This window comes from Carcharodon carcharias, chromosome 5 (genome assembly GCF_017639515.1).
Source record: "Carcharodon carcharias isolate sCarCar2 chromosome 5, sCarCar2.pri, whole genome shotgun sequence".
NCBI lineage: Eukaryota > Metazoa > Chordata > Chondrichthyes > Lamniformes > Lamnidae > Carcharodon > Carcharodon carcharias.
This window is the reverse complement of record NC_054471.1, coordinates 106,278,413-106,304,652: the sequence shown is the minus strand read 5'-3', so window position 1 is coordinate 106,304,652 and position 26,240 is coordinate 106,278,413. Positions and strand designations below refer to the sequence as shown.

The window sequence follows — 26,240 nt, the reverse complement described above, 5'->3', positions numbered from 1 at the left end:
CCGCAGAGACAACAAGCAGCTTGTGCGCCAACATCAGGTCGTTTTGTACCTCCCTGCTCACCATTGATGGATGGGCACCTAGCTGGGGTACTGGGTGCCCAATCCATCTCCTACATTGTCACTGACCACTGATCATTGCCAGTGTGAGGCCTTGCAGGTCCGCGCGCATCCCAAGGAAGCCCTGATTCAGCTCCTGGAGCAGTCTGTCCATGAGAGTTGCCACTCTCTCCATGGAGGAGGCAGTGCACATGGCCATGAGGGTCTTTGCATTGCTCATGCTCCGCATAGACTCCTCCACAACGGAGACCATGGCACACATTCCCTCATGTATCTTTGCCAGATCCTCCTGAACACCCTGCTGGACTTCCAGCATCTGCTGCCTCAGGGATGACTCCAGAGGCACAGCGTCAGCCACCGACTGAGCATGTTCCTGGTTCCCAGCAGTCCTCCAACTGCCAGCGCCCTGGACACTCTCTGCCTCTCCCGCACCTCAAGCAAGTGTGAAGTGCCCTCACCACTGTGCACTGGGATACTACCTGATGATCTAATGCTGGTGAGGTGCTGGTACCCGTGCTGGTTCCTGCCTGACTGAGATGGTGTGACGCTGGTGCATTTCCATCATCCATGTCCTCAGGGGTGAGCAGCTGGCCTTTAGGCTCCTGACCCTGAGGGTCTTCTGGTGAGCCTGAAAGGAAGCACAAGGAGATGTGATTAGTTGAAATCATTACACTGTTACTGTATATGCCTGGCACTGGGGTCAGGGTGCCCTCATCTTTCCATTATCAATAGGGATTCCATGTTTGTGGCTCAAATCAATATAGAGACAACAGTGGAATGGTTGCTCTTACAGACATTCTGACAACAGTGCATGGCACTCTTACCTCCCTGTGGCACCCCAACCTCACTGCGACTGGTTGAGCTGAGCACATGGCGACTCCCCAGCTCCAGTGCCTCCTGCACGTATCCAGTCAAGATTAGAAGTTGGGCCAGTCCTCCTCCAGTCTGCAGCCTCTCAGCAGTTTTGTGGGATGTCTTCTCCTGAATGGAGAGAGGAGCATTGATCAGTCCACCCTGTACTCGCATTGCCACTGCAGCCTGGCCAACCCCACCTGAGGAATACCTGGCAGGGCTCAGCTGATTCGTGACCCTGGAGCTGCAAGACACTCATTCCAAGCAGCCAGGGCTCACCCCCTTTCCCAGATGCTGCCTCATTGACATTTGCCACTCACACTCTAAGAACTCTGAGATCCAGGTTGCGGGGGGGTGGGGGGGCGGCGGTGGGTGACGGTGGTGGTGGGCAGCTCCTAACTGCTGTGCTAAGTGACCCAATCCAACACAATACTCACCCTTCCTGATCACAGGAGATCATTGAAGTGCTTACAGCACTGCACCCATGTATGCCTCACCACATCATGGGAGCTCACCCTGGACGCCACCTCCTGCCAGACATTTTTGGTGAGGTGGGGGAGGGGCCTCCTCCTCCCGTCCCTGGAGACAAGTAAATCCTGGCTTGCTGCACCTCCTCCTGGAGGGCAGAGAGACACTCATCAGAAAACATGACTGCCCCGCCGACCTGCCCTCCTGCCTGCTGTGTTCAGCACTGACATTCTCCATAATTGCGGCCCTCCGAGTCAATGGCAGCCTTCGCAAGGCTTCTGCAGCCGCTTTTGAATCATCCACTGGGTCACCCTTCTTGCTGATGCCGGAGTTGTGTATTACATTGATTGGGCCTTCATTGGCCTGCCCGTATAAAATGGTGGTGTGGAGCCAATCGCGAGCGACGGTCAGGTTCCTGGCTGCACCTGCCTGCTCCTGCAGAGCTTGCCTGACCAATGCAAAATCCTGGCGATAAGTAAAGGAATGTGTACATAATACATAGGACACTCATTTATGGTTTTCACAAAATAAGTTATGAAACTCAATTAAGAAACAACTGTAATATCACAGAATGCTATGTAATGAAGTTTTATGTCACTATACAGTCACTATACATCATGGGCCTGTTGTGAAACCATGCTTTATGAAAAAATTACGATGAATTTACTGACTGGAAACCACTAATTGATTTTTTTCAAAGGACTAAGTCCATGTTCCAATGATGTGAAATCATAGTGAAAGATGGCTGCACATTTGCATCACTGCACCTTCTAAATTCTGAAGCCATTGAAACAGAGACAACCTGTCTGCAAAGCCTCACCAAGAACAACCTCAAGAAAACCTGTCTCTTTGTGTCTTTTATAGTCACAGCACCCAAACGGTTAAACATTCACTGAATTGGCAAGTATGTCCTTTTGAAAAAAAGAACTGTTGCAGCCAAACAAGGAGTGGGAAAAGAGGAGAGCCATTCAACTCTTCCTCACCTGATTATAACAGGCACAGATATTATCCCAAGCATTGCATAAACACTTTTCTTATAAAATAGCGAATTCTCTGGCTTGTGGTGAGTAATGCCATTGGTGTTCTACTGCTGATGCTATATTTGCTTTCACTTCTTATTCTGAATTATTTTGTCCACCTTTATAAGTGAAATATTCTGTATCCTGCTGCTGTCACCATTGGTAGAACAAAATTACGACATGACAAGTTTACATTGGATATTTCCACTACAGATGTGGTCATGGGAATTTACAATATAAAATATTAAAATAAGGACAGAAAGTTTGACTTTAAAATGAAGGCTAAATTACATTTGAGCTTCCATTTCATTATCCTCTGCCCAAAACCCAGGTTCACCTGAAGATTATATTTGGCCTTGATTCCTAGAAGATTTATTATGTAAGTGATATCATAGAATCATAGAATAGTTACAGCACAGGTTGAAGCCATTCAGCCCATCCCTGCCAGCTATCTGCAATAACAACACAGCTAGTCCCACTGCACTGTCTTTTCCCTGTGGCTCTGTAAATATTCTCCTTTCAGATAATTATCTAATACCCTTTCAAAAACCATGATTGACACACAATATATATCATATGGATTTCATTTTTCTCAATCTTGAACTTGTGATAGTCATTCATTGTCTCCCCATGTTGGCTTCATGAGAGGATAGTATCTGGCCCAGTTGTAATACTGTCGATGATTAAATAGCTGAATAACTTACGTGGCCTAGTTTCAAAATTAAGAATGGCCATGGTGCAAGGTAGTGAAGGGCTAAGGATTCCTGTGCAGTTGGATCTCAACATAAGGGACTGCATTGAAAGCAGGGCAAATTTCAGAATTTTACTTTTTGCAGGTGCAACTGCAAGAAAAACTTTTCCTGCCCAATGCATTAAAATAGGCCATCTGAGAATCCATGTGATACAATGATTTAAAGGGAAAATAAGGAATTGAGGTTAGACAGCATATCAAAAAATGCCATCCTGTAAGAAGTACTGGAAGGTGTCTTATTTAGAAGACATTTATAAGAAAATGTGTTGCCAATTTAATACAAAATAAACAACACTCAACATTTTAAACTAGTGGCCAGTGGCTCAACTGAATTTTTTGGTAACCAAACTAACATTTTTGTGGTTTATTAAACCTCTTATGGTCAACCACTAAAGGCAAATTATATTTATTGTTGCCAGCAATGACACATTTTGCTTTGACCTATGCAGCACTTAATAAAGATCTGGTCAAAACCTGTTTTGTGTTTAGATATCTCAGATATCAAGCCTCAAAATTATTAATTTTGTTTTGGACTTCATGGTTGCAAGAAATACATATTCATAACTTAATTGCAGAGCTTTGAAAATGTAAATGCCATTTATATTGGGTCACTTATTTTATTGTTAATAGAACGATAAGCACCAATGATGTTGGTGACCAAACTAATTATAAATTATCATTCATTGCAGGGAAGGCTGAGAAAATTAGAAAACAGCTGAGAGATAATTCATCAAATAGAATTAATAATATATACACTTATTTATAAACCTGTACTATAGGCCCAATCTTTTAACTGGGGCCAAGAAGATGATGTTAAGCTAGTGGGACGTATCAGTCATTCAATCATTGCCCAATCAGAGTCAGCCTGCCTGTCTTGAATTTAAACAAAGCTTGGCAGTTAACTGTCAGTCATCAGTTAACTGGTGCATTCTCCATAGCAATGCCTTTACCTTTCAGAGTCTACTTACCTACCAATCAGCACTCTCTTCTCATGCAGTATAAATTGTTGCTTCCTTTACATTTGATGTCCTTGTGAATGCAAGATGAAAAGCTTTGACAACGTGTCTTTTTTTGGTTCAAATATAGTTGTGGCTGAATAATGTCAATAGATCCCTTATGCTAGCTGTGGTCAGAGTATACCTGTTAAAGTGGGGCACGAATACCATATTTCAAATGATTACAAGAATTTATACCACAGGAGAAAAGGGGCATGATTGGTTGGCAAATCAACTCTGATTGGTCGAAGCATTGCCATGGGGAAAGCAACAGGGAACTATAGGCTCCTTATGCTTCCTGATAATTCAGAAAATGCACAAGGCTTGAACATATTCTTTTTGTTTGATAGAATGGGTCCTGTGTATGAAGGTATGTTGCTTTGAGCAAGCGTAAATGAGCCACCTTACGAACTTGACTGATATCTTAAATTTGTTGTTAGTGTAGCTATTAACACAGTCAGGATTGTTCAGCAAGTGCTGCCCAATTACAGAATCACATCCAACAGAGCAGGCATTTGGGCCAGAATCTTCCTACACCTTCTTGATCGGTTTCGCTGCAGTGGGGCTGGCGAACCATTGAAATCTCTGTTCACATCGGTGGGACTGGAAGATCCCACCAGCATGAGGGGTTGGAAAATTCCTATCTTTGTTTTGAGTTTTGCAAGCATGGGCTGGTTGAAAATGGTTTGTCCTTTGCCTATTACGACTTTTACTTCCTCTAGATCGTCAAGGTTGATCGTCTTCTCAGTTCTCCGCCAGAGCCGTTGCCAACTCCAGCAGGGCCGATCTGAGGACCTCACTAAACCATCCAATCAGTAGTAGCGACGGTCGGTGTGTATGCATTAATCAATGTGAGCTTATGACCCGCACTTACTGGGAATTCCTTGTTCATGGGAAATAATTGCAATTCCCAACCCCTATCACGAACGGGGTTTAACAGGTTACCCACACCTGGTGGCATAGGGTATTCACACGCTGATCCATTCAGTATAGCACACATGCAGCGCCAAACATCTAAGGGCATTGCAGGCCTGTTATTGCTCAGTTAAGAAGTTGGATCTGGACCGCTCGGGGGTTGCGTAACAGAGGAACATTTTGTTTGATTTGATCAGCCTACATACCTCGCTTCACACTAACACTGAAATCCATACACAACATTGCTCAACTGCGTGGTAGGCAAACGCCTTTTTGGACTGACGGCAGCATCCTCAGTCACTTTTCCAGAACCACTTTATCTAATTTAAGGTCATAGAGAGTCACAGCCTATTCCGACAGGCAATGGGTGCTAAGTGGGGCACGTACTCGCACAACTTGCCGCAGCGAATCCACCTAATCGGTCTTTAGATGGTGAGAGGAAGCCGGAGCACCTGCCGGAAACCCACGCAGACACGGGGAGAGCGTGCAAACTCCACGCAGACACACCTGGGGTCAGAATCAAACCTGGGTCCTTGGAGCTGTGAAGCAGCAGCGCTAAACACCGTGCCACCCGGGCAGCATCCTAATTGTGGAAAATACTGCATGTGACACCACTGAGTAGTAGCAGCGTGAATTGGCTTGCTTAACCTGTTATTCAGATTTTTCCAGTGTCCTTCCAGAATAATTTTGAAGTAGACTGGGCACTTTTCAGATATGAAAGCGATGGCCATCCACCCATTTGCGAGTTTGCATGATACACAACGAACAATGATCTGATAAGGAGAGCCATTGTCCTGCAGGATAACTTTGATACGCTCCATTTCTGTCTCAAGCTTGCAAGGTGAGCAAATGGCTAGGGCCATTTTACAAGATTTTTAATAAGGTCCATCTCAAAGCATGTGGAGCTATGTGAATCCCAATGTGTATATTGGCCATATTGGGAGGCTTGCAGAAGGCAATAGTGGACAAACCTTTAGCAGATTTCTTAACTAGAATGCCAAGGAAAGGGAGCACATTAGACTGCTCCATCTCAAAAGTAAATTGGACCATGGGATGGAGTGCATTAATATGCATAAAGTAAATCCTTAAGCATGGCTGCAGATTCAGAGATAGCCAATGTATCATTTCATTTTGGAAATATGCACAGGTTAGGAGGTTAGGGCTCATTCCATCAAAAATGCGTTTCTCGTGGAAATCTCCAAAAATACTTACAAGGGCTGGACCTGGAGGAACCTGCACCCCACCCCACCCTCCACACCACGCTTTTCTCCTGTAGTACAAATTGTTGTGATCATTTGAAATTTGGCATTCTTGCAAGAATGGGTGCAAGATGAAAAGTTTTGGCACCATGTCTCTCTTTTCAGCAATATTAAAGTTCAGTACTATCAAGTGACTGTAGATTTCCTTCTATTTCATTGACTGTGAAGTTCTTTGGGATATCCCGAGGCTGTGAAAGGCACCTTATAAATACAAGCTTATTCTTTTTTTCAATTTCCATTTTACTGTCATAATTTTGCAGTTTATGCTTCAGTAATGTGTTTTTTTTCCATTGCTGTCTATTCTACATACATTGACATGACAATACATTTTTATGAGGGAAAGCAAAAGAACGTGTAGAGAATATATACTCCATAAATAACCTCATGGATAATCTACTGAAATATACACTGACATCAGCGCATAATTACATCTGCCCCTGTATAGTTAAACAACTGACCAAATCAACTCTCCAGATCCACAGATGTTGGCCCAAACGGAACATGGTATAATCTCTGTTACGTGGCACCAGAGAACCTGTAGTACAGACCACCATTATGTAGAGAAAGAAAGAAAGCGTTGTATTTATATAGCATCTTTCATGAGCAGCCAATGAAGTACTTTTGAAGTGTAGTCACTGTTGTAATGTAGGAAATGAGGCAGCCAATGTGTGCACAGCAAACTCCCACAAGCAGCAATGTGGTAATGACCAGACCATTTGTTTAGTGATGTTAGTTGAGGGATAAATATTAGCCAGGGCACCAGGGAGAACTCACTTGCCTATCCTCAAATATTGCCACGCGATGTTTTATGTTTGTCTGAGAGGGAAGATGGGGCCTCTGTTTAATGTCTCATCTGAAAGGCAGCAACTTGAACAGCGCAGCACTCTCTCAGTACTATATTGGAGCGTCAGCCTGAATTTTGTGTGTGGCTTTTTAGAGTGAGATTTAAACCCGCAATCTTCTGACTCTAAGGTGAAAATGCAACCAACTGAGCCACAGCGGACACTGTAGCAGAGGTGAGGCAACCATTTAAAGAAATATTTTGTCCTTAAGGTTTAGTTGGCATAGCTTCTCCTATTCTATATAACTCGCACAGTAAAGCACCATTGTCCCAAATCATAGCTGTGCCACTTGTGAATATTATCACATGCAATGCTTGAGATACTTGTTCCAACTGGTATCCCTCCACTGAAAACTGACCCTTTTAAGATGCTTTACTATTGCTAGATAGGATTTCCATATTATATAATGATGGCAGTGTACCGTTTCACAGCATGTGAATTGAATTGTGTATTCCCAGTATAATTATTCACCTAGAAATTCATGCTGCCTGCTGGTTGTAATGTTTCAGGTGTGCAGCCCGTACTACTCACCAGCTATACACCTAACCAGAGGAAGGATATTAGGTATCTGTGAAATCACTTAAAGACAGCCAGCAATTCTCAAAACAGAGGTTCACTCTGGCTGCAAACAGCAGGGAGACCACATAAAGTGGGAAGAAATAGCTGGGAAACATCCAGAAAGGGCACTCAGATTCTCAGTGCCATGTTGGAGGCACTAGTGCAGATTGTGAGACAGGAGAAAGGGTATCTTCTTCCCACCCAAGGACAGGAAGCCTGGTAGGCATCGACTCTGGCAACAATGGGAGGAGGTTGCACAGCACGTCAATGCTAGGAATTTATTGCCCAGAACGTGGTGCAATGATAACGACGCTGGAGCCATTGAAGGAAAAATGCTGCTCTCTCAACACCCTGCACACAACTCCAATCCCCTCTAGCCTTACTATTCATAATATTTCATCCTACACCTTCCTTCATTTCCTAAAATCACTGCACCACAACTCACTATACCTCCTTCTCCTCATACTCCAAGGTGCCACTCTTCCAATCCTTACTTACTCACAACTCACATCAGATACACTGACTATCAGCCATCTCACAACATTGTCAGCAGCCACTTCTCTCTCCTGTTGCCCCTAGTTAACCTGTGTTCCTCCCTTTCATTTCTGGTGCTGAAGGTGTGAAGAGAGAAGTACCAAGCCTAAGGGGTGTGACTGCCTCCTGGAACAAAATGTCCAGGCAACTTCCCACCCCACTCCCTGATGTGCTGCAGTGTCCGAAGCTCAGACTCCAACTCATTAACTCTGAGCTGATTTTCCTCAAGCTGCAGACACTTACTGTAAATGTGGTTGCTGTGGATCACACAGGTGTAGACCAGATCCCACATACTACAGCTGCAAGACATCACTTGCCTCAGTTGTAATGCAGCTGTATCTTTATTGTGTTTTATTTAACTAATTACCTGCGATCTTTATTGTGTTTTAACTAATTAGGTTTTAACTTTAAAAATATCATTCAGCTGCTATTTGCAGTTATATTAAGTAGTTTAACTAGTTGAGCTAAAAGTTTTATGCACGACTTATCTCTCCCCAGTACTGGTTTAAACTAATTACCCCCATTTAGAGGGATAGAATCTTAAAACTCACCAGCCAATCACCTACATGTTCACCAACTTAATACCTTTGTACATTTGCCACCTACTGAGAGCAGAAAAAAGATATAAAAGGCAGCACTTCCTTCTGCCTCGGCACTGAAGTCTCATCTGCTGCAAATTCCCAAGTTAGCACTCATTCCTCGTTGCACTTAGTCCTCGTCATCTCTGTTCTGAGATGGGTCCTTCTGTCTTGGACTCTAGGTGTGGGGTTTGTTCTTAGACCGCAGACATACTCTGGTATCTGCTTAACACTTGTTTATTAGTACGGTATCTAAACAGATTACAGAGTAGGCACATAGCTCTTAGGCATAAGTCCAACCTCTCTCTTGAGGCTCTAACACATGACCAACTATCGTCAGTGGTGCATCATCATCTATGTCATACATTAGTATATCCCATCTGTTAACTCTTGAACTATGCCTCCCCCTAATTATATGATCCAATTTTTAAACAACATGAAACGATGTCTTTAAGAATTTACATTACATTTCCGTAACTCCCTTCTTACAACTACAGATTCCAGCCAACTCCAACCTCTATTCTTCCCCTCCTCAGGTTACAGTGCTGGGGGATTCAATCTCCCTCAGTACTCTCAGCCCTTAGGGTAGATAGCTTGGAGACAGAAGGCTTTCCTTCTGCACCTGGTAGGACATGATTATCTGCAGAATAGGACGACACATCATTGATGTCAGTATTGCTGGAAAGCAGAGTGTAAATTTCAGAATGACTGAACTGTAAGCACAACAAAGACTTTTCAACGAAAGACTGATCTAAAAGAGAAGACTGAAGAGAATGGACCTTTAGCCCCTCTGGGATGAGAAGAGAAGAACTCAGGACACTCTGAGGAACTTGGTGCTCCCTCAAAGGACTCTGGGAAGAAGTTTAAGAGAAGAATGATCGTCAACCCTAGGGAAGATTATCACTTGTATCCTCCATTGCTGCATTAAAGACGGAAAAGACATTGAAGATCTGAGATTACAACAAGCTTAGATGGCAAAGGAAAAACGACCAATGTCCTGTGAGACTGTCAGAAAAAGGAGAGATGATTTCCCAATGATATTCCGGGAGAACCGTCTACTTTCTGCAGGCAGTGGTAAGAGAGCCACACTTCTCACTGTGTGAGATTGCTCCACTGTGGGCAAAGGAAGAACTGCTGGGAAAATGGAAACAAAACAACCTCATCTTCTGCAATGAAAGGAATTTCCTGCAGACACTGAACTCAGGGACAAGATTTCTGCAACAGGATTCTGCAGCTTCAGAAGTACCAAAGATTCTGCCACAGCTTCTGTGCTGACCTCCAGCTTGGAAAAGAAGATGATGTTCAGCTGGGACTGAAGTATGGGTGCCAATTGACTTTTACCTCTGGAAGGTACCAGCTCTTTAGCAATGTGATCTTCTATGGAGTCTGACCTGGATTCAGGCAAAGCATTTTCTGTGGAAGACATTTCATTAACAACTGGAGATAAAGTAGGCAATACATTGGTAGATTCAGTGGAGCTAAGACTTAAATGTGGCTCAGCCATGAAAAGCACAACTGATTCTTGTGAAAAGACAACAGAGACATCATAAGATGCATCCATCAACGGGAAAGATGAATCATTCTCTAGGACTTAACCTCCAACAGATCACTCAGTAGTGCAAAGGATTATTCCTCGTCACTCCCTATGAAGAGCCAATTCAGGTCCAGCCGGTCTTCATGGGGATGGTCACCATCTGCTGCAGAACCTTCTGTATCCACCACCTCTGGCCCTATCTCATGAAGAATGGAAAGATTCATCACTTCAATCTCTGCCCTGGGTCTAGTGGATAGTGTCTCTGTGAAAGAAAGGAACTTACTGCTGAATGTATAAACTTCCTCAGTGCCTGAAGGCTGAATTTCCATTGTTTCTAAATAAAAGAGTGTTGCATGAAAGACAGTGAGTTGTTCAAATGATGAGCATCATCTGGTTTTTATTGGATTCCTAGGAGTATGTCAACATTGCCTCTCAGTAAGGATGGACATTGATTGTGAGGAACATAGAGAGAATCAACAATCTATCACCCCTTGTAACTAAGAGGGGCAATAATCCTGACTTTGATTGGACGGTCTGGGCTGCCTGGACCCTGCAACTTGATGTCTGATGGATGAAGGGTCATTGGCTGAAGCCAGTCGAGGTCATCTGCTTCGGCACCAGTTTTAAAAGTAGCATCAAAGCCTTGAACTTGGACTGTAACTGACCAGTAGTCTGGATTAAGACTACCCACTCCCCCCTAGGAACTCTGGAGGGTTGTCATTTTCTGGGCTTTCCATTTCTGGGAAGGAATGTGTTTCATAAATATTAGCTGTTCTATTACTTCAACTGAAATTGATGGATTTGCAGAAATGTTTGAAATGTCCAGTTTTGCCAGACTGGAAGTATTCCGCGACATCTGATAGCCATTCTTGGTGCCTATGCTAGGTTTTCACACCACACCACAAAATGGCTGTCAGTGTGGCATTTCCCACCCTTTCATTTGCTTTGGCAGCTTTTGTATAGGCGGGGCTGCTGCCCATGGGCCTAGCCAATCCAAGGGGTCATATGAAGCCTTGCTGTTGCCCGGAATTACAGAATGATTAAACGCCCTAGCTTGGCCACCATGCATGCTAGGCTACTTGAGCCAAAGTAAGATCATCTTTGGTCTGCAGAAAGTCACCCGGATATCCATAATTATGAGATCACGGATTAATTCGTCCTTCTGCGATCTGTATCCATAGGAACTAGCTAGGTGATATAGGTCAGTTAGGAATAATTCAATCGCTTCCCCAGGTCATGGCAAGTGCTGGTTAAAATGTGCTCGTTCAACTCCTAAATTTTGCTTTGGGCTAAAATAGGTGTCAAAGACCTTAATAACATAGTCAAAGTCTGTGGTGAGCTCTGTCACGAAACTATAATATTCTTCATTGGGCAGAATTTCACCCATGTTGGGCAGGCTCGGTGGGGGCGGTCAAGAAGCTGACCACTGCCCGGGGTTGGGGCCGGAAGGTGACTTCACACCAGTGGGCCAATTGAAACCTGCTCAGCATGAAACGTGAGCTTCAGCACTCAGCACTGCCTGTGCGGGCAGGTTGGGGAGGGGGGGTGGGAGTGCGAGCAGGTTTAGCACGAACTTCGTGCATGCACACAAGTGCCATTTGCAAATCTCCCTGAGACAACGAAAGATTTAAAAAATAAATAGAGTTGTTATAAATGTTATAAAACATGTCCCCTCATTTGACTCTGTCACATGAGCAGTGGCATGTTATTAATGAAAAAATACGGTTTTTATTTTATTTTTATTTGCTTTTGGAAACCTCATCCTGCCCATGGTTTCAAAAACAGTGCAAAGGATGCTTTGCACCAATGATAAGGTTGGATGGGCAGTGAAAAATTTCTTTTAATTAGCATTTTAATGGCCTTACTGGGCCTTTTACTTATCGGCAGGCATGCTGCTGAATCCAGCACGAGCCCGCTGACCAAAATATTGCGTGAGCGCGCAGTGACATTGGGATGCTCGCCAGACAGCATCATGCATCATTTTATGCCTGGTTGGGTTGGGAATGCGCCCACCCGCTGAGCTAAGAATTTTACCCATAACATTATTGTGAAATATTGTAAAGTAGGTTAAAAAGTGTGTGTGTGTCTATGTGTGTGTGGGTCGTTCTTTGTGTGCTGATTCAATTAAATTAGAGATGGATAGTCTGCAAGGTTGAAATTATCAAAAGAGTTAGATGTAAAAGGGCATTTGAAATGTTAATGAGTGAGCGAGGGTAAAGTCAGCAGATAGGGTGTGAATGAAATTTGCATTTTTAGATGAGGGGGAAAGTTGTTGGATTTTCAAAGAGACATGATAAGGTTTTTACGACTGACAAGATAAAAAGGGCAAGGTTATTCCATTGATTTAACCCCAAAAGTGCTGCCCATAATGACAACATAAAAGATTTTTGTATTATGGAAAAAGAGTAAATTCATGGGATGGGGGAAGGATGGGATTTACAAATCATAGGTGAGATATATTTAAGGAAGGATGGAAGGCTGTGCGGGATGTGGCTGAAAGGTATATAGTCTGAAACAGACTTGGGGAAAAGCCTCCAGCCACTTTGCAGAAGTCTGCTGTTCCAGTAACCAAAGTTGCGTCAAAAGCCTTTGAAGTTCCACTGTTGAGTGGGTGCTGTGGTATTCTTGCTGGATCGTCTCTATAAATTTAAAATCTATTTTGGGTTGTTGCCTTAAAGGGGGCATGTAGCTGGGAGCCTGATTAATTAGGAATTTTGGGAATTGTTATAATATTAAGTAACTGTGTAACTGTAATCTTGTGTACGTGTTTTAGTCTTTTCTTTTGTTAATAAATGCTTTAATTCAAATTTTTAAATCTCCAAAGGTGTTAGTGGACTCATTACTTCTGAATTCAGTGCACAAACCTTCTCGTAATAAATACAAATTGCAAAACCTTTGTGATAATGTGGCCAAGTTTCCCTTATGGATTTGGTCAGCCTGTCAAATACCACCTGGCATATCATGACAACTCCTACACACTCTGCCTTCAGAGAACCTCATCTGCTACTGGAGCAACTGCATAAGGAAAGGAACTAACTTGAAGATTTTTTAACTAAAAATCGATCAATCAGGAGGGGGCGACAGCCTCTGGTGGGGCACTGTAAATACAAAATAAACACAAAAAAGGGAGCTTACAAAGTCAAATCAAAGTGTCATTTCTGGGGATGATGATGCACCCCAGCCCCCATGGTGCCCATCAATCCTGGAAAGCCTCTAGCATACCTTCCTGGCCATGAGCATAGCTGCAGCGGAGGGGCAGACAGTTGGGTTGGATGACCCCACTTGACCGCCCGCTGCCTGGGCTTGTTGATGGCTACTTTGGCCAGGCCCAGGCTTACCAGGAGGCCCTCCTCCCTCCCCACAACTACCACCTGCCCCCGGACAGGGAGGCCTCTTAGTGGCTATGTGTTGAAGAAAATGAACACAATAGGACGAACCTTCCCCGAGCAGCAATAGGCAGAATCTTGGTAGTTGGACTGGGGGAGAGGTGGAGGGCAGTTTCCTTTTACATTTTATTGCTTTCAATGCCAGAGGGTTCATAGCAAACATCCGTGAATTGCTAGATTCCCTGATATATCACATAACTAACCCGCAGCACAAGTTCTGTCCACATTTACATTCTGCCTGCTCCTGTGTCGCCTTTCTGATGTTCCACAGGTTGTGGTTGCTGTTTGGATAAAAAATATATTATTGGTTTTCCAGCTAAAAGCTGCAGTGCCATCTGAGAATCCAGCTATGTTCATAAACTGTGCTTCAAAGCATCATTCAATTGAACTGTAATTCTAGCTCTGTTCCGAGTAATTAATGGAAGTCAGCAAACTGATGGGTAAAAACAGGAATTATATCCTTTTATCAGGCTTTAGGGGGTGGGGGAGGGGCCTGCGCTGGAAGTTCCCACCTAATTTAGGGCTCTGCCCATGCCTGCTCACCACTTTGTCCAAGAGGCTACACTTCTACTGAGATGTAGTCCAGATGTCACAGCGGCATCATTGTTGCCGTGCCATAGGGGTGAGGGCCATCTTCGATGGGGCTGCACGACTTGCTGGGAGCCGTTTGCGGAGGCTTTGGGGGCAGCATATGAAGACTGAACTCCTTGATCAGCGGTCCTGCACGCTGGGAACGGGGAGCTGTCACATCAGCATGTTGCATTCACTGAACTGAGGAACTGAGGAGCAGCACCCGCGCCCATCCCGCCCCCAGTGTCAGCATTCTCAGGAGTCCCAAAGCAGCCAAGTCTGCTATAAAGGTGCAGCGCACAGCAACACGGCGAATGTGCCGCCCCGCCCTGACTACAATGTCACACTGACTTGGGATCACCAGACAGCACTGAAGCCTCATGTCTCGCCTGGCAGTATAAACAGCCCGGTGTTCGCACAATGCCAATTAAAGCATTTCCTAAACTAAAAGCTCAGCACGGGTATTGTCATTTACTGATAGAAATAGCCCGTAGAATTACCCGGCAGAGGGAAATATATATATAAAAAAAACTCAACCTTCAGTCTCAGAAGAGTGCAGGGCCAATGATTATTTTGAAATAAATGAACCACTTGACAAAATTGCTGTAACATTACAAGCGGCCGGCGTGTGAAATAAGAGGAAAGTTGAAAAGTTGACATTGCAAAGATTTCAGGCGTCAGAGATCAGAGTCAAGTGACAGAGCTGATGGGTTGAGTGTTGGGGGGGGTGGGGGGGAGGTGGTGCAGGGAGCGCCAACTAGAGACAGCTTGAAGCCGTTGCAGGGAGTGCAGTGCAGAGGGAGAGAGCAGCTTCCAGTCAGTAACTCACACAGTGAGGGGCAGGAGCACACTCACCACTGCTGCTCCACTCTTAAACACTGGCCACACAGCACACCAGAAGAAAGCGGTGAGTGGCTTCTTTTCGGCCGAAGGAGTAAGAGGACAGAGTAACAGCTGCCGCGCTTGTTGCTAAAACTTCATCTAAACCAAAATCCGACCAAAGTGGAATTGCCTGCAGAGGCGACATGAACACATTACCTGCCTGGTGCTGCTGACAGCTAACTCCAGGAGCTGCCCGGGACTTCATGAAAGAAAAGGGGCAACTGTTGGCAGGAACAAAGTTATAAAGGGAGGAACAAAAAAAAAACACCATCAAAAACGCATTTATTAAACGAAAAGAGACAACTGCAATGAACAAACTACAGGCTTTCTCTAAAGCCACCGCTGGACTGCTGTGGATCTGTTGTGTGTTCCTCGGAAGCGCCGAGGGGAATTTTGCCGATCACCACGTCCACTCCAGCTTCATCTACAGGCGATTGCGAAACCACGAGAGGAGGGAGATACAGAGGGAGATCCTGTCCATCTTAGGGCTGCCTCACCGGCCCAGGCCCTTCTCGGTGGGGAAGCACAGCTCGTCGGCCCCTCTCTTCATGCTCGACCTGTACAACGCGATGTCGAACGACCAGGAGACGGAGCGAGGAGCGGTCCGGGGCTCCCTGCCTTACCGAGCCACTCTCACCACACAGAGTCCGCCCCTCGCCAGCCTGCATGATACCAACTTCCTCAACGATGCCGACATGGTCATGAGCTTCGTGAACCTGGGTAAGCAGTCACTTCCCATTGGAGTGAGTATCCTTCTCCCCATGATGGGGTCAGCACTGGAAACACTCAGTTTGTACTCGCAGCATACGTTGGTTTTCTAACTTAGTTCTTAAAGCGTTAAATAAGGATTATAAACTTTGTCTTGTTTTATGCAATATCTTTGTGAGCTTAGATTCTGTTCTGTGCCTCAGGTAATGAATGGGGTTCATCTATCTATCTGCTGCCTATATATCTGTCTATCTATCTGCTATCTATCTAGCTATTTATTTGTCTATCTGCTATCTGCTGCCTAGCTCTCTATTTTTCTATCTATCCATCTATCTATATGCCTATCTGCTGTCTGCCCGTCTATCTTATCTCGCTCTCCCTCCCCAAAGTGAGAGGAAATTTATTTCCATTTTTGTTGATTAATCGTAACATTCATCCGATTTCCGCAAAAGTTAACGATTGCAAAGCGCATCCATCCGACAAAGGAACAAGTAATTGAAAGTGAACTAGCATTCCGCGAAAGTGCATGTCGCGGCCGCAGAGATTATTGTGGGAATCTATAACCTTTCTCAATCGTTGTTAGTGTAAACGTTTTCCACAGAGTTTCAACCCTGCCGGCTCCAGTTTTCTCATTCCAACTTTAATAAGCACAGGTTGGAGTGATAGCGTTACTTACAGAAAAGAGCGTCCAATAAAATGCTTCGCATGGTGTGGGGAAACCTGCGCTTTATTTTAATTTTAGAAAGCACCGCGATAACAAACGGCGCTAAATCTTTCAAAAATAATGGCAAGGTCCTGAGTGAAAAAGGAGCTGAGACGAAAATCCGGTCAGAAGCGGCCACATTGAAGGATAAACCTGCGCCAAACCTCTTTGCAAATGGAAGTTTAATGGCCTGACATAAATAGAGTTACTGGTATGTATATTTACACAGAAAGTATTCGCCGGTATCCTAAATTGATCTGGTTGAAGTTATGGTTCTTGTCAAAGCAAGTTGTGATGATAACGGTGATCCAACTTTAACAGATGTCTTTAGATGAGAAAAATGTGTTCTTTCTTTTAAAAGTCATTTTCTTTGTTAACTCGCGAGTGATGCCATTTGATTCTTGGCAATTTATAAATGTCTATCCTGGGACCATGCTCGGCGTGCGACGCTGTCATTGTCTCGGCTCGATTGCAAAGGGGATCAAAGGAGGATGGTTGCAGACCCGGTTAGCAGATGGCTAACACAGCACCGTATCGTTTCCCCTTTGTTTCCAAGAGGCTTAAACACTCCTTTCTCCCTCTACATTTCGCTCTGCCCGAAACACAGACCACCACGCTTATGGCACCAGCCACCAGTCAGCTCCACAGTAACGCTTCACAGAAGTTGCGGGAATAGTCCAAGGTGGAAACACACATACTTCAGAAAGAAAATGTACTTTGGGGAATCTGGAGCGCTACTCTGCGTTTCTGTGCAATAATGAATTGGAGTTAAGTTGCCAGAAATCAAGTTTGATCTAATCTTTAGCTCTCTTTGAAACGGCGGTCTTTACATTACTGAAGCCAGCTGTGCATTCCCAGCTCGTGTGTATATTATATTACAGAAATAACTTGGCATGAAGTCGCTATTTTCTGTGGCAACATCTGTAGGAGTATCTTGTCTAAACAATCCAGTTCAATTAGCAAGTTCACTACCAGCAATATTTTTATAAACCTACTGTTCAGTAAACTATTTTCACATTAGAATGCCTTCACTCAGCTGCCTAGGAATAACTGAAGACACTTGTTTTAGTTGCAGTCTGCTTATAACTGATGAGTCAACCAGATGCCGATTTACAAAGCGCTTCAGTTTGTTTTGTGAACGGATCCTTCGTAATTTGACATTTAAAGGTGCTAGATTAGTTTAAATTAAAACAGTTTGCTAGGTGTCAATTATGAAGCGTGGATAAAGGCTCTCCAGGAGGTTTCGAGTCACCCTTGACTGTTTCAATCCTTTCTAATTATTTCCCATGAATTCTTGGGCACTGCCAGCAAGTGAAGTGAAGTTTAATTTTGTTGCTGTTTCATTTGGCCTGGGGCTAAAAGAGGTTAGCCTTTGTACCTCTGCAGGTGTAAGGAGCATCAGACATTCTTTATTGTCACTCCTTATAACTCAGAGTATCGGATTTTACAAAGACTAATAGTTCAATGACGCTTGGTAAGAAATGATTATACCCTGAATGTTGAAGCTCCTGCACCAATTCCTAATTCTCACGGAAATTAAAGACAAACCTATAATTATTTGAAAGTTTTGAAATAGAGCACTGAAGTAAGCATGGACTGCGTTTAATATTTATTGGAGGATCGTGTTCCAGTGCATTTATTTTCGCATTGAATTACATTGACTGTACAGTACAGAAAGAGGCCAATCGGCCCAGCTAGCCTTTGCTGGCTTTTCTGCTCCATTGGAGCTTCCCCCTACCCTTCCTCATGAAGCTCCAATAGCATAACCTCCTATTCGGCCCCCTTCTCATATTTATTTCGCTTCCATTTAAATCTATGTAACTGACCTCAATCACTCCCTGTGCTAGCCAATTTCACCACTCTCTGGGTAAAGAGGTTTCTTCTGAATTTATTATCTGATTTCCTGGTGACTTGATACATTGATTACCTTTAGTTTTGCTCTTTCCCGCAAACAAAACCACACTCTCTGTGTCAGTTCTGTCAAAGCCTTTCATAAAACCCCTGTTTGTGCCTTTAAAATGATAGAATGATGCAATCTTTGTGAAATGTTGATGATGTTTACAATCTTAAGAAAGTGATTTACTTGAAAATCAAACTTCCTAGTAACATGGCAAAAAGTAAAATTACATTTAATTGACTAACAACAGTATTAAGACCTCTCATTTTATATGTAGATAATTGCACTGTTGGATGGTGCATTGGACAGTTCCTTAATACTGTAAGGGAGGTGCATAATTGGTGTCCAGTTTCATCACTGGAGGCATAAAATAAGAAACACTTGTTTAGCTTGTTTTTGCCCCAGTTGGAAATATAAATTGCGACATTTTCAAGACCAGCTATTTGTTTAGTAATACATTCATTTACATAACCAAACGTAATGCTTTAAAAGTTTGCATTTGAATGAATGTTGATGAAATGAATTGTTAACACAGCATGTAACTTGTCATGAAACATGCCTATATAAGTAATAAAGTCGACTGGGACTGTTACTTCAAAACATCCGAATTGTTACATTGAAAATTGTTATTTTCTATTAAGAACCCAATAAATATCAGGAAAGGACTATTTGGTAAGGTAGTTGAATTTGATTATTAGAAATTGCCCTTAAGCCAGAATTTATACACTGGAGAACAGGTAATCATGTCATCTATCTGAATGTTGGTAACTTTTTGTAGTTGTTTACATGTATATATAGATAAACCATTTAACAGTTACTGAAGACACCCATATAATTATTTTAACAGAGATTAAGAATTCAATTTTCTAAAGTGCTGATTCTGGGACTACGCATGTTTTGTTATGAGTGCTCTGTTATATCTACAGTTTCTACAGAAATATTGTTGCTATTACAGAAGTCTGAAGGCCAGTATTGATTGAGTAATTATTAAGTCAACTCCCTTGAAGAAAGGAAGGACATTGAGATGTGCTGTTAAACCTTTAAAACTGTGAAAAGCAATGCCAACCCAAGGGGTTAAGGCAGCAGGTGGTTCACTGTACCAATGCATTGTCTTGGAAAGGTCAGATGCTTCATTGTAATATTTAAATCTAGTTCCTACAGAGCAATTAGGAGCCCAATTTCAATTTAACTGCTGCTGGTAATCTCCCCTCCCGACCCTTGACCTGCAGCCTGCCCTGCCATTGTGGCCAGCTGACCCTGCCTTCACCTACACCCACTAAGTCCTGTTCTGCAGTCCAGCTTCTTAGCAATTGCTGGGATGGACCTCGAGGATCTCTGGTTTTGACCTCCTGCAATTGTTTTTCCCACCTGACTGCTGGGTGAGAAATGGAAGAAAACATTATAATGAGGTTCCAACAGTTAAGTTTGTCAGGACCTCAGTGTCTCTGGCCTTGCCCGGCACCATCAAGCTCCCCAAGTATCCCCTTCTCCCCAGAAATATCAGGCCTTATGAATCCGTACAATTTGATTTGTTAGGGATTTTCTTCTCCCTCTCATTTTTGGCTGTTACCATTGGCAATCACATCCCCATCCACAACAAATATCATAATGCTACAATCAGAACTCTTGCAACTATAATAAATGCTATTTCCAAATATTGTGACAAGCAAAACACATTAAGTTTACAACTAATTAACTACTGAATGATGTTTAGTCCCTAATCATGAAATAAGTGAAGTCATCTATATGTTAAGTAACATTGGAGCCCTTTATTTAGCCTCTAAGCCTGATTATTGCTTTAGCTTCTGGGAATATGGCCTAGAAATTCATTGAGGTTGCATCCATTTTACGTATGGCAGGCAACATATGTGCACACATTCCAAAGTGGAAGTGCACTATCTGCTGCACTGGTAAAAGCAGCTGTATAAATGTTCAGAACCTGTGGCAAAACAGGCATTAGACCCTTTGCCTTTCTAAATAGGGGGCTTAAAGCCTGTTTCAGGACCTCTTCCAAAAATTGGGCAGCCCTGAACAGCGCCAGTGCTGTTGCTTTTGGGATCATTATGCCTGCATGTGTCCTAATTAGTAATCCTTAGAGGGCCAAAATGTAAGTTTTAAAAGTAATAATTATCTGAATGTAGAACTGGGAGGAGCAGCCCTGCTAGTATCTTGACCAATATTTGTCCCTGACCTGACATCATTGAAACTAATTATCTGGCCATTATTACATTGCTGTTTGTGGGAACTTGCTAAGTGCAAATTGGCTGTTGCACTTCCGGTGTTATAATAGTGACTACACTTCCAAAGTGCTTCATTGTGTTGTGATCCCCGAGTGACTGATAATGTTTAAAAAAAATTGAAACTTACAGTTAATAGCTGAAAAAGATTTCACATTTTAAGATTTTTACTGTCATAAATGACTAAAAACACTACTAACTAAACATTACTTTTGTAGACAACTGATACTTTAAACCACAGAATGGAATGTTCCTCTTTCATACCTATCATACTCTCCACAGAATTACAGTCTTTGTGGCAAATAGTCCACAGTCACTTCCAGCTTCCTATTGGCTTACCTACATCTCTCCAGCTCTGAAGAAGAGTCATATGGACTCGAAATGTTAATTCTGTTTCTCTGTCCACAGGTGCTGCCAGACCTGGCGAGTTTTTCCAGCATTTCCTGTTTTTGTTCCAATGGATTTACGTTTTCCTGTTTCACCAAGTAATAACTTTCAATGACCATCTTCAGGCACTGCCCTTTGTTTTTGGAGAGTTTCCCAAATCCACTACGACCATTAAAGCCCGCTCTGATGATTCTTCTTCCTATGGCCACACCAGAACGAATCTCCTGGATTCCTTAGATGGCTATGGAATGTGGCTATTCGACTAGAGACCATCTCCCTCCTGCATATGGCTTCAGTAGCTCACAAAGAACCTTCAGCCTCTTCTCTCTGCTGACCACATCAACTGCTCTTCTTATCCCCTCTCTCTTATTCTTCTGCCCAAAAGCTTGGAGCCAGCAAATCTATTTATTGTAAGCACAGCTGCCATTGTTCCCAGGTATAAGAACTTCACATCTTGCTCAGTCAGGTCCTTGGCTAAGCTAGACTTGTTGTCAGGCCGAATTTGGAATAGTCACATGACTCTCTGCACTTTAACCTAGACTTAAGGACACAGTCCAAAACATCATAATCTTAAAAACCTCACAATTGGCTCAAGAGCCCCTTGAGGCATCCTGAGGGTAGGGAAGGCATTATATAAATGCAAGTCTTCTTTCACATCTTTACTACGATTGTTCTAAATTCAAACCAGCACAATGACAAGGCTATGGCTTCATTGCAAGAAACATATATGTTTAAAACAGATATTTTTCATATATTTATTCAATGTTGCAGTGATATAACTATATCACTGGAGACTAGCAGATCAAAGCTAAAATGTGTTCTTCTTGCATTCTTGTCTGTTCTTTCATTAGTGACAGCAGCATGTTTAAATAATTGGAATAATGTTTCTGCTAAAATAATGAACAGAAAAGTTCCAGGTTGATTCCCTCAGCTTCAACATTGTCTGTAGAATGTTTTTGCTGAACACTGAAGACTCCGAGGCCAGGCCACAAGAATCTTTGTGTTTTTATTGATAGAGCCAAGAGTCCTCCTGCCTCTTTGCTACTGCACCAGCAAGCGTCTCTTCAGTTCTGCAGCCATTGAATCAGACTCCATTTTCCCACCAATCCAGGGCTGCTTTTTGGCCAGTCTCGCCAGAGAGATAACTGCCTTTTCCACCTCCTCTGTGTCTCCGCCTGCTAGGAATATGGATTCAGGGATGGTGGGGAGTGCACTGTAGCAGCAGATGTCTAGTCAACAGATCACCAATCAGCTTCTTCCACCTGACTGTAGCCATTACATTGAGCATGGGAGAAAGTCATGACATCGCAAGTTTCTTGCCTTCCCAACTTTGTTCTGGTCAACCTTGGGACAAACATCAAGGCCCACAGTGCCTCTACAACCTTCTCAAACCTGAGAGCTTGAATGTCGGGGACAAGCTCAGCTGTTCCTGCCTTTCCTCTACTTCATTCAAGCAGGCCTGCAAATCCTCATCTGAGAGGTTAACTGGCTTTCTCCTGGTCTTCTTTTGTCAATCAGTCACCTGTGGGTGGAGAGAAATTGAGGCAGTTTAGACTCACAAGAGAACAGTTTCAGTAAATGCATTAACCAAGTTATAGGACAGAAAGTTGGGTGCTGCTGATCTTGCACTCGCTCTGATGGGGAGCATTATGAATTCCAATTTTCATGGTCCTTCACTATTGCATCTTGAGTCTCTATTGATTCTGCCTTAATTGTATTTGAACCATGCTGGAATACGATGCAGAATTACCCCTATTCTTAAATTCCAGTGTATTCAAATGAGACTGGGGGGATACTTGGGTGCACTGTGTCCAGAGAGGGAGCTTCAGGCCAAGTGTGCGAGTTTCTGTTCCTTCCATTTGAAGTTTCTTCCATGTGTTCTTTTCCATTCTGTTTCCAATCACTTGTTGATATTGGCCACCATTTTATTTTTGAACATTCAATGCCAGCTCGGTTTTCCAACTTGAGCATCCACTGGTCCTTTGGTTCATTGACTAACTTTTTTCTTGCTGGCTCCTCCTTTAAAACAGTGTCATTTTGATTCTTGATTTTTAATGTTGAATGCGGTCTTCCAAGAAGTTTAAAAAAGGCGGGGTACTGACAACCAAATAGATTCATGTCAATCCTTTTCTCCTTGCAATGTCTTCAAACTATACAATAATCTAACACAAATTAGTTATCACTTGGAACATGCAAACACACAAATTAGGAGCAGGAGTTGGCCATTCGGCCCTTTGAGCCTGTTCCATCATTCAATAAGATCATGGCTGATCTGATTGTGGCCTCAACTCCAGAGTCCTACCTACCCCTGTTATCCTTTAACTCCCTTGTTAGTCAAGAATCTAGCCACCTCTGCTTTAAAAATATTCAATGACCCTGCCTCCCCTGCTCCCTGGGGAAGAGAGCTCCAAAGACTCATGACCCTCTGAGAGAAAAAAAAATGTTCTCATCTCCATCTTAAATGGGAGACCCCTTAGTTTTAAACTGTGTCCCCTAGTTTTAGATTCTCCCACAAGGCGAAACATCCTTTCAGCATCCATTCTGTCAAGTCCCCTTGGGATCTTATATGTTTCAACAAGATCACCTCTCATTCTTCTAAACTCCAATGGATACAGGTCCAACTCGAAACGTTAACTGTGTTCCTCTCTGCAGATGCTGTCAGACCTGCTGAGTTTTTCCAGGTATTTTTGTTTTTGTTTCGGATTTCCAGCATCCGCAGTTTTTTGCTCTTACCAACATGTGTCAGATGGGTCAAATCTAAACGGCCCAGAAAGAAGACATTTATTCTACAATGTGCTGTTTAACTTTGATATCAGGCTGTTTGTGACCTCTTTGAGCCGTCAGTATAATTCTGCAAGATTTTAACCTTAGGGGTTTAATATAAAATCGATTCTTCACTTGTCCTTAGTCTGTTAACTGATGTCCTAATGCCAGGTGTTCACTAGGGGTTTGCAATTACAGTAAAGGTAAGCATCATATTGCTTAGCATTACATGGGTTCCATAGCACAGAAACACAAATTATCCTAACAGATCTATGCTTGTGTTTATGCACCATTAAGAATCTCCTCCCACTCCTCATCTATCCTATCAGCCTATCCTTCTACTCCTTTCTCCCTCATGTGTCTACCTAGATTCCCTTAAATGCATCTGGCACAGGCAAAATTACTGAAAGCTACAGTTATTTTCAGAAGTTTTCATTTAACCTTATGGACCATTCAAAGTATGTAGATTTGATTTTAGTTTTTGGAAAGATGTAAACTTTAGCTCTTGTGGCAACTAGCCTGCAATTCAGATCTTTGCGATATTACAGTTCATGTGTTGGATTTTTAAACTTATGTACAATGTCAAAAATAGTGATTGCCATTTCTGTGGTCTCCAGTGGCCAAATGAAATTGCACCATTACTTGCAAAAGAGAGTATGTGCACAGGCTGACAAAAGGAATTAGTCCAAAGAGTTTTTAATTCAGTTATGGTATGACACTACAGTTAATGCTATGCCATCACAAAATTCTATAAATACCCAAAAACCTCAGTGCATTAATATTCAAGCAGCTTCACTGATTTGAGAAAAGATACAAGAGTGAATTAAGACAGTTCTACGAAATCCTTAGCACTGTATCGTTATTCTTCATAACAAGAATTATTCTTTCCATGTAACTGGGACATTTACTTCTTGCGTTCTTAATTATGTACTTGAGAATTTTGTACTTATTGAGGCTTAACTCATAAAGTGATCCTGCTGATAAACACATAATATAACTTCACCAATTGAGTTTAATAAACTAAAGGTTAATCGTTACTGACTTGCTTGGCACAGAAGACATGGAATTACTTTTTCAGCCTCTCTTCCTTGAATTTGGACCTTTATAGAATGAACGTCTTCTTTCTGTGCTGGCAATTAGGGGCCAAAGCGTAAGGGGTTTGGGCTATTGCAATACAGTTCCCGGTGGCAGAATCCACAGTAAAAAGAGAACTATTCAAGATTTATTCTATTGGCTCAGAGTGAGCTTTGCTGACCTGGGATAGTTTGACTGGGAGCCAAAAGTGGAAAATATTCCATTCCCCTCGCCTGACTTAGAGCTATCACAAAAGTGACTTGTGTATGAACTGAAAATGTCATGTTAGTGCAGAAATGAATGCTCACCTGTTGGCTTGAAAGTGCAACGGAGAAAATGTTCCTCTGGTCACTGTACATCGTGACAATGTAGATCTGTTCGTTAAGAGTTCCCCTTTGTCCTATTTGTAACAAGATTACAAACAGGTTCTGATAGGATGTTAATGATCTCAATAAGAGCATCCAGCATAGGAAATTGTTGTAAACGCTTTTTACTGACCAAAGGAATATTACTCACTCTAGAGTGAACTTGATTGACCTGAGATAGTTTGATTGCATGCCAAAATGGAGAATATTCCATTTCCCCAGTACATTTTTTTTATTCATTCACAGGATGTGGATGTTGTTGGCTAGGCCAGCATTTGTTGCACATCTCTAATTGCCCTTGAGAAGGTGGTGGTGAGCTGCCTTCTTGAACCGCTGCTACCCATGTGTTTTAGGTACACCCACAGAGATGTTAGGGAAGGAGTTCCAGGATTTTGACCCAGCCACAGGGAAGGAACAGTGACACAGTTCCAAGTCAGGATGATGAATGGCTTGGAGGGGAACTTGCAGGTGGTGGTGCTCTCATGTACCTGCAGCCCTTGTCCTTCTAAATGGTAGAGGTTGCAGGTTTGGAAGATGCTGTCGAAGGTGAGTTGCTGCAATGCATTTTGTAGATGGTATACACTGTTGCTATTGTGTGTCAGTGGTGGAGGGAGTGAGTGTTTAAGTTGGTGCATGAGGTGCTGATCCAGTAAGCTGCTTTGTCCTGAATGGTGTCGAATTTCTTAAGGCTGTTGGAGCCACAGTTCTCCAGGCAAGTGGAGACCATTCCATCAGAGTACTGGCTTATACATTTTATATGGTGGACAGGCTTTGGGGAGTTAGAGGTGAGTTACAACCCCCAGAATTCCCAGCCTCTGTCTTGCTCTTGTAGTCACAGTATTTATGTGGCTGGTCTAGTTCAGTTTCTGGTCAATGGTAACCCCCAGGATGTTGATCGTGGGAGAT

The 26,240-nt window shown here is 43.0% G+C and overlaps 1 protein-coding gene across 1 annotated transcript in view; it reads left to right on the top strand.

Annotated features, from left to right (window-relative positions):
- Nucleotides 1-15,123: 15,123 nt before the first annotated feature.
- The window catches only part of bmp5 (bone morphogenetic protein 5), a 192,007-nt gene continuing 180,890 nt past the window's right edge, over nt 15,124-26,240 (top strand). Inside the window, exon 1 of the mRNA XM_041188065.1 lies at nt 15,124-15,920. Within this exon, the coding sequence (XP_041043999.1) occupies nt 15,509-15,920 (412 nt within the window). The 5' untranslated portion in view covers nt 15,124-15,508. The remainder of the gene's footprint in view (nt 15,921-26,240) is intronic.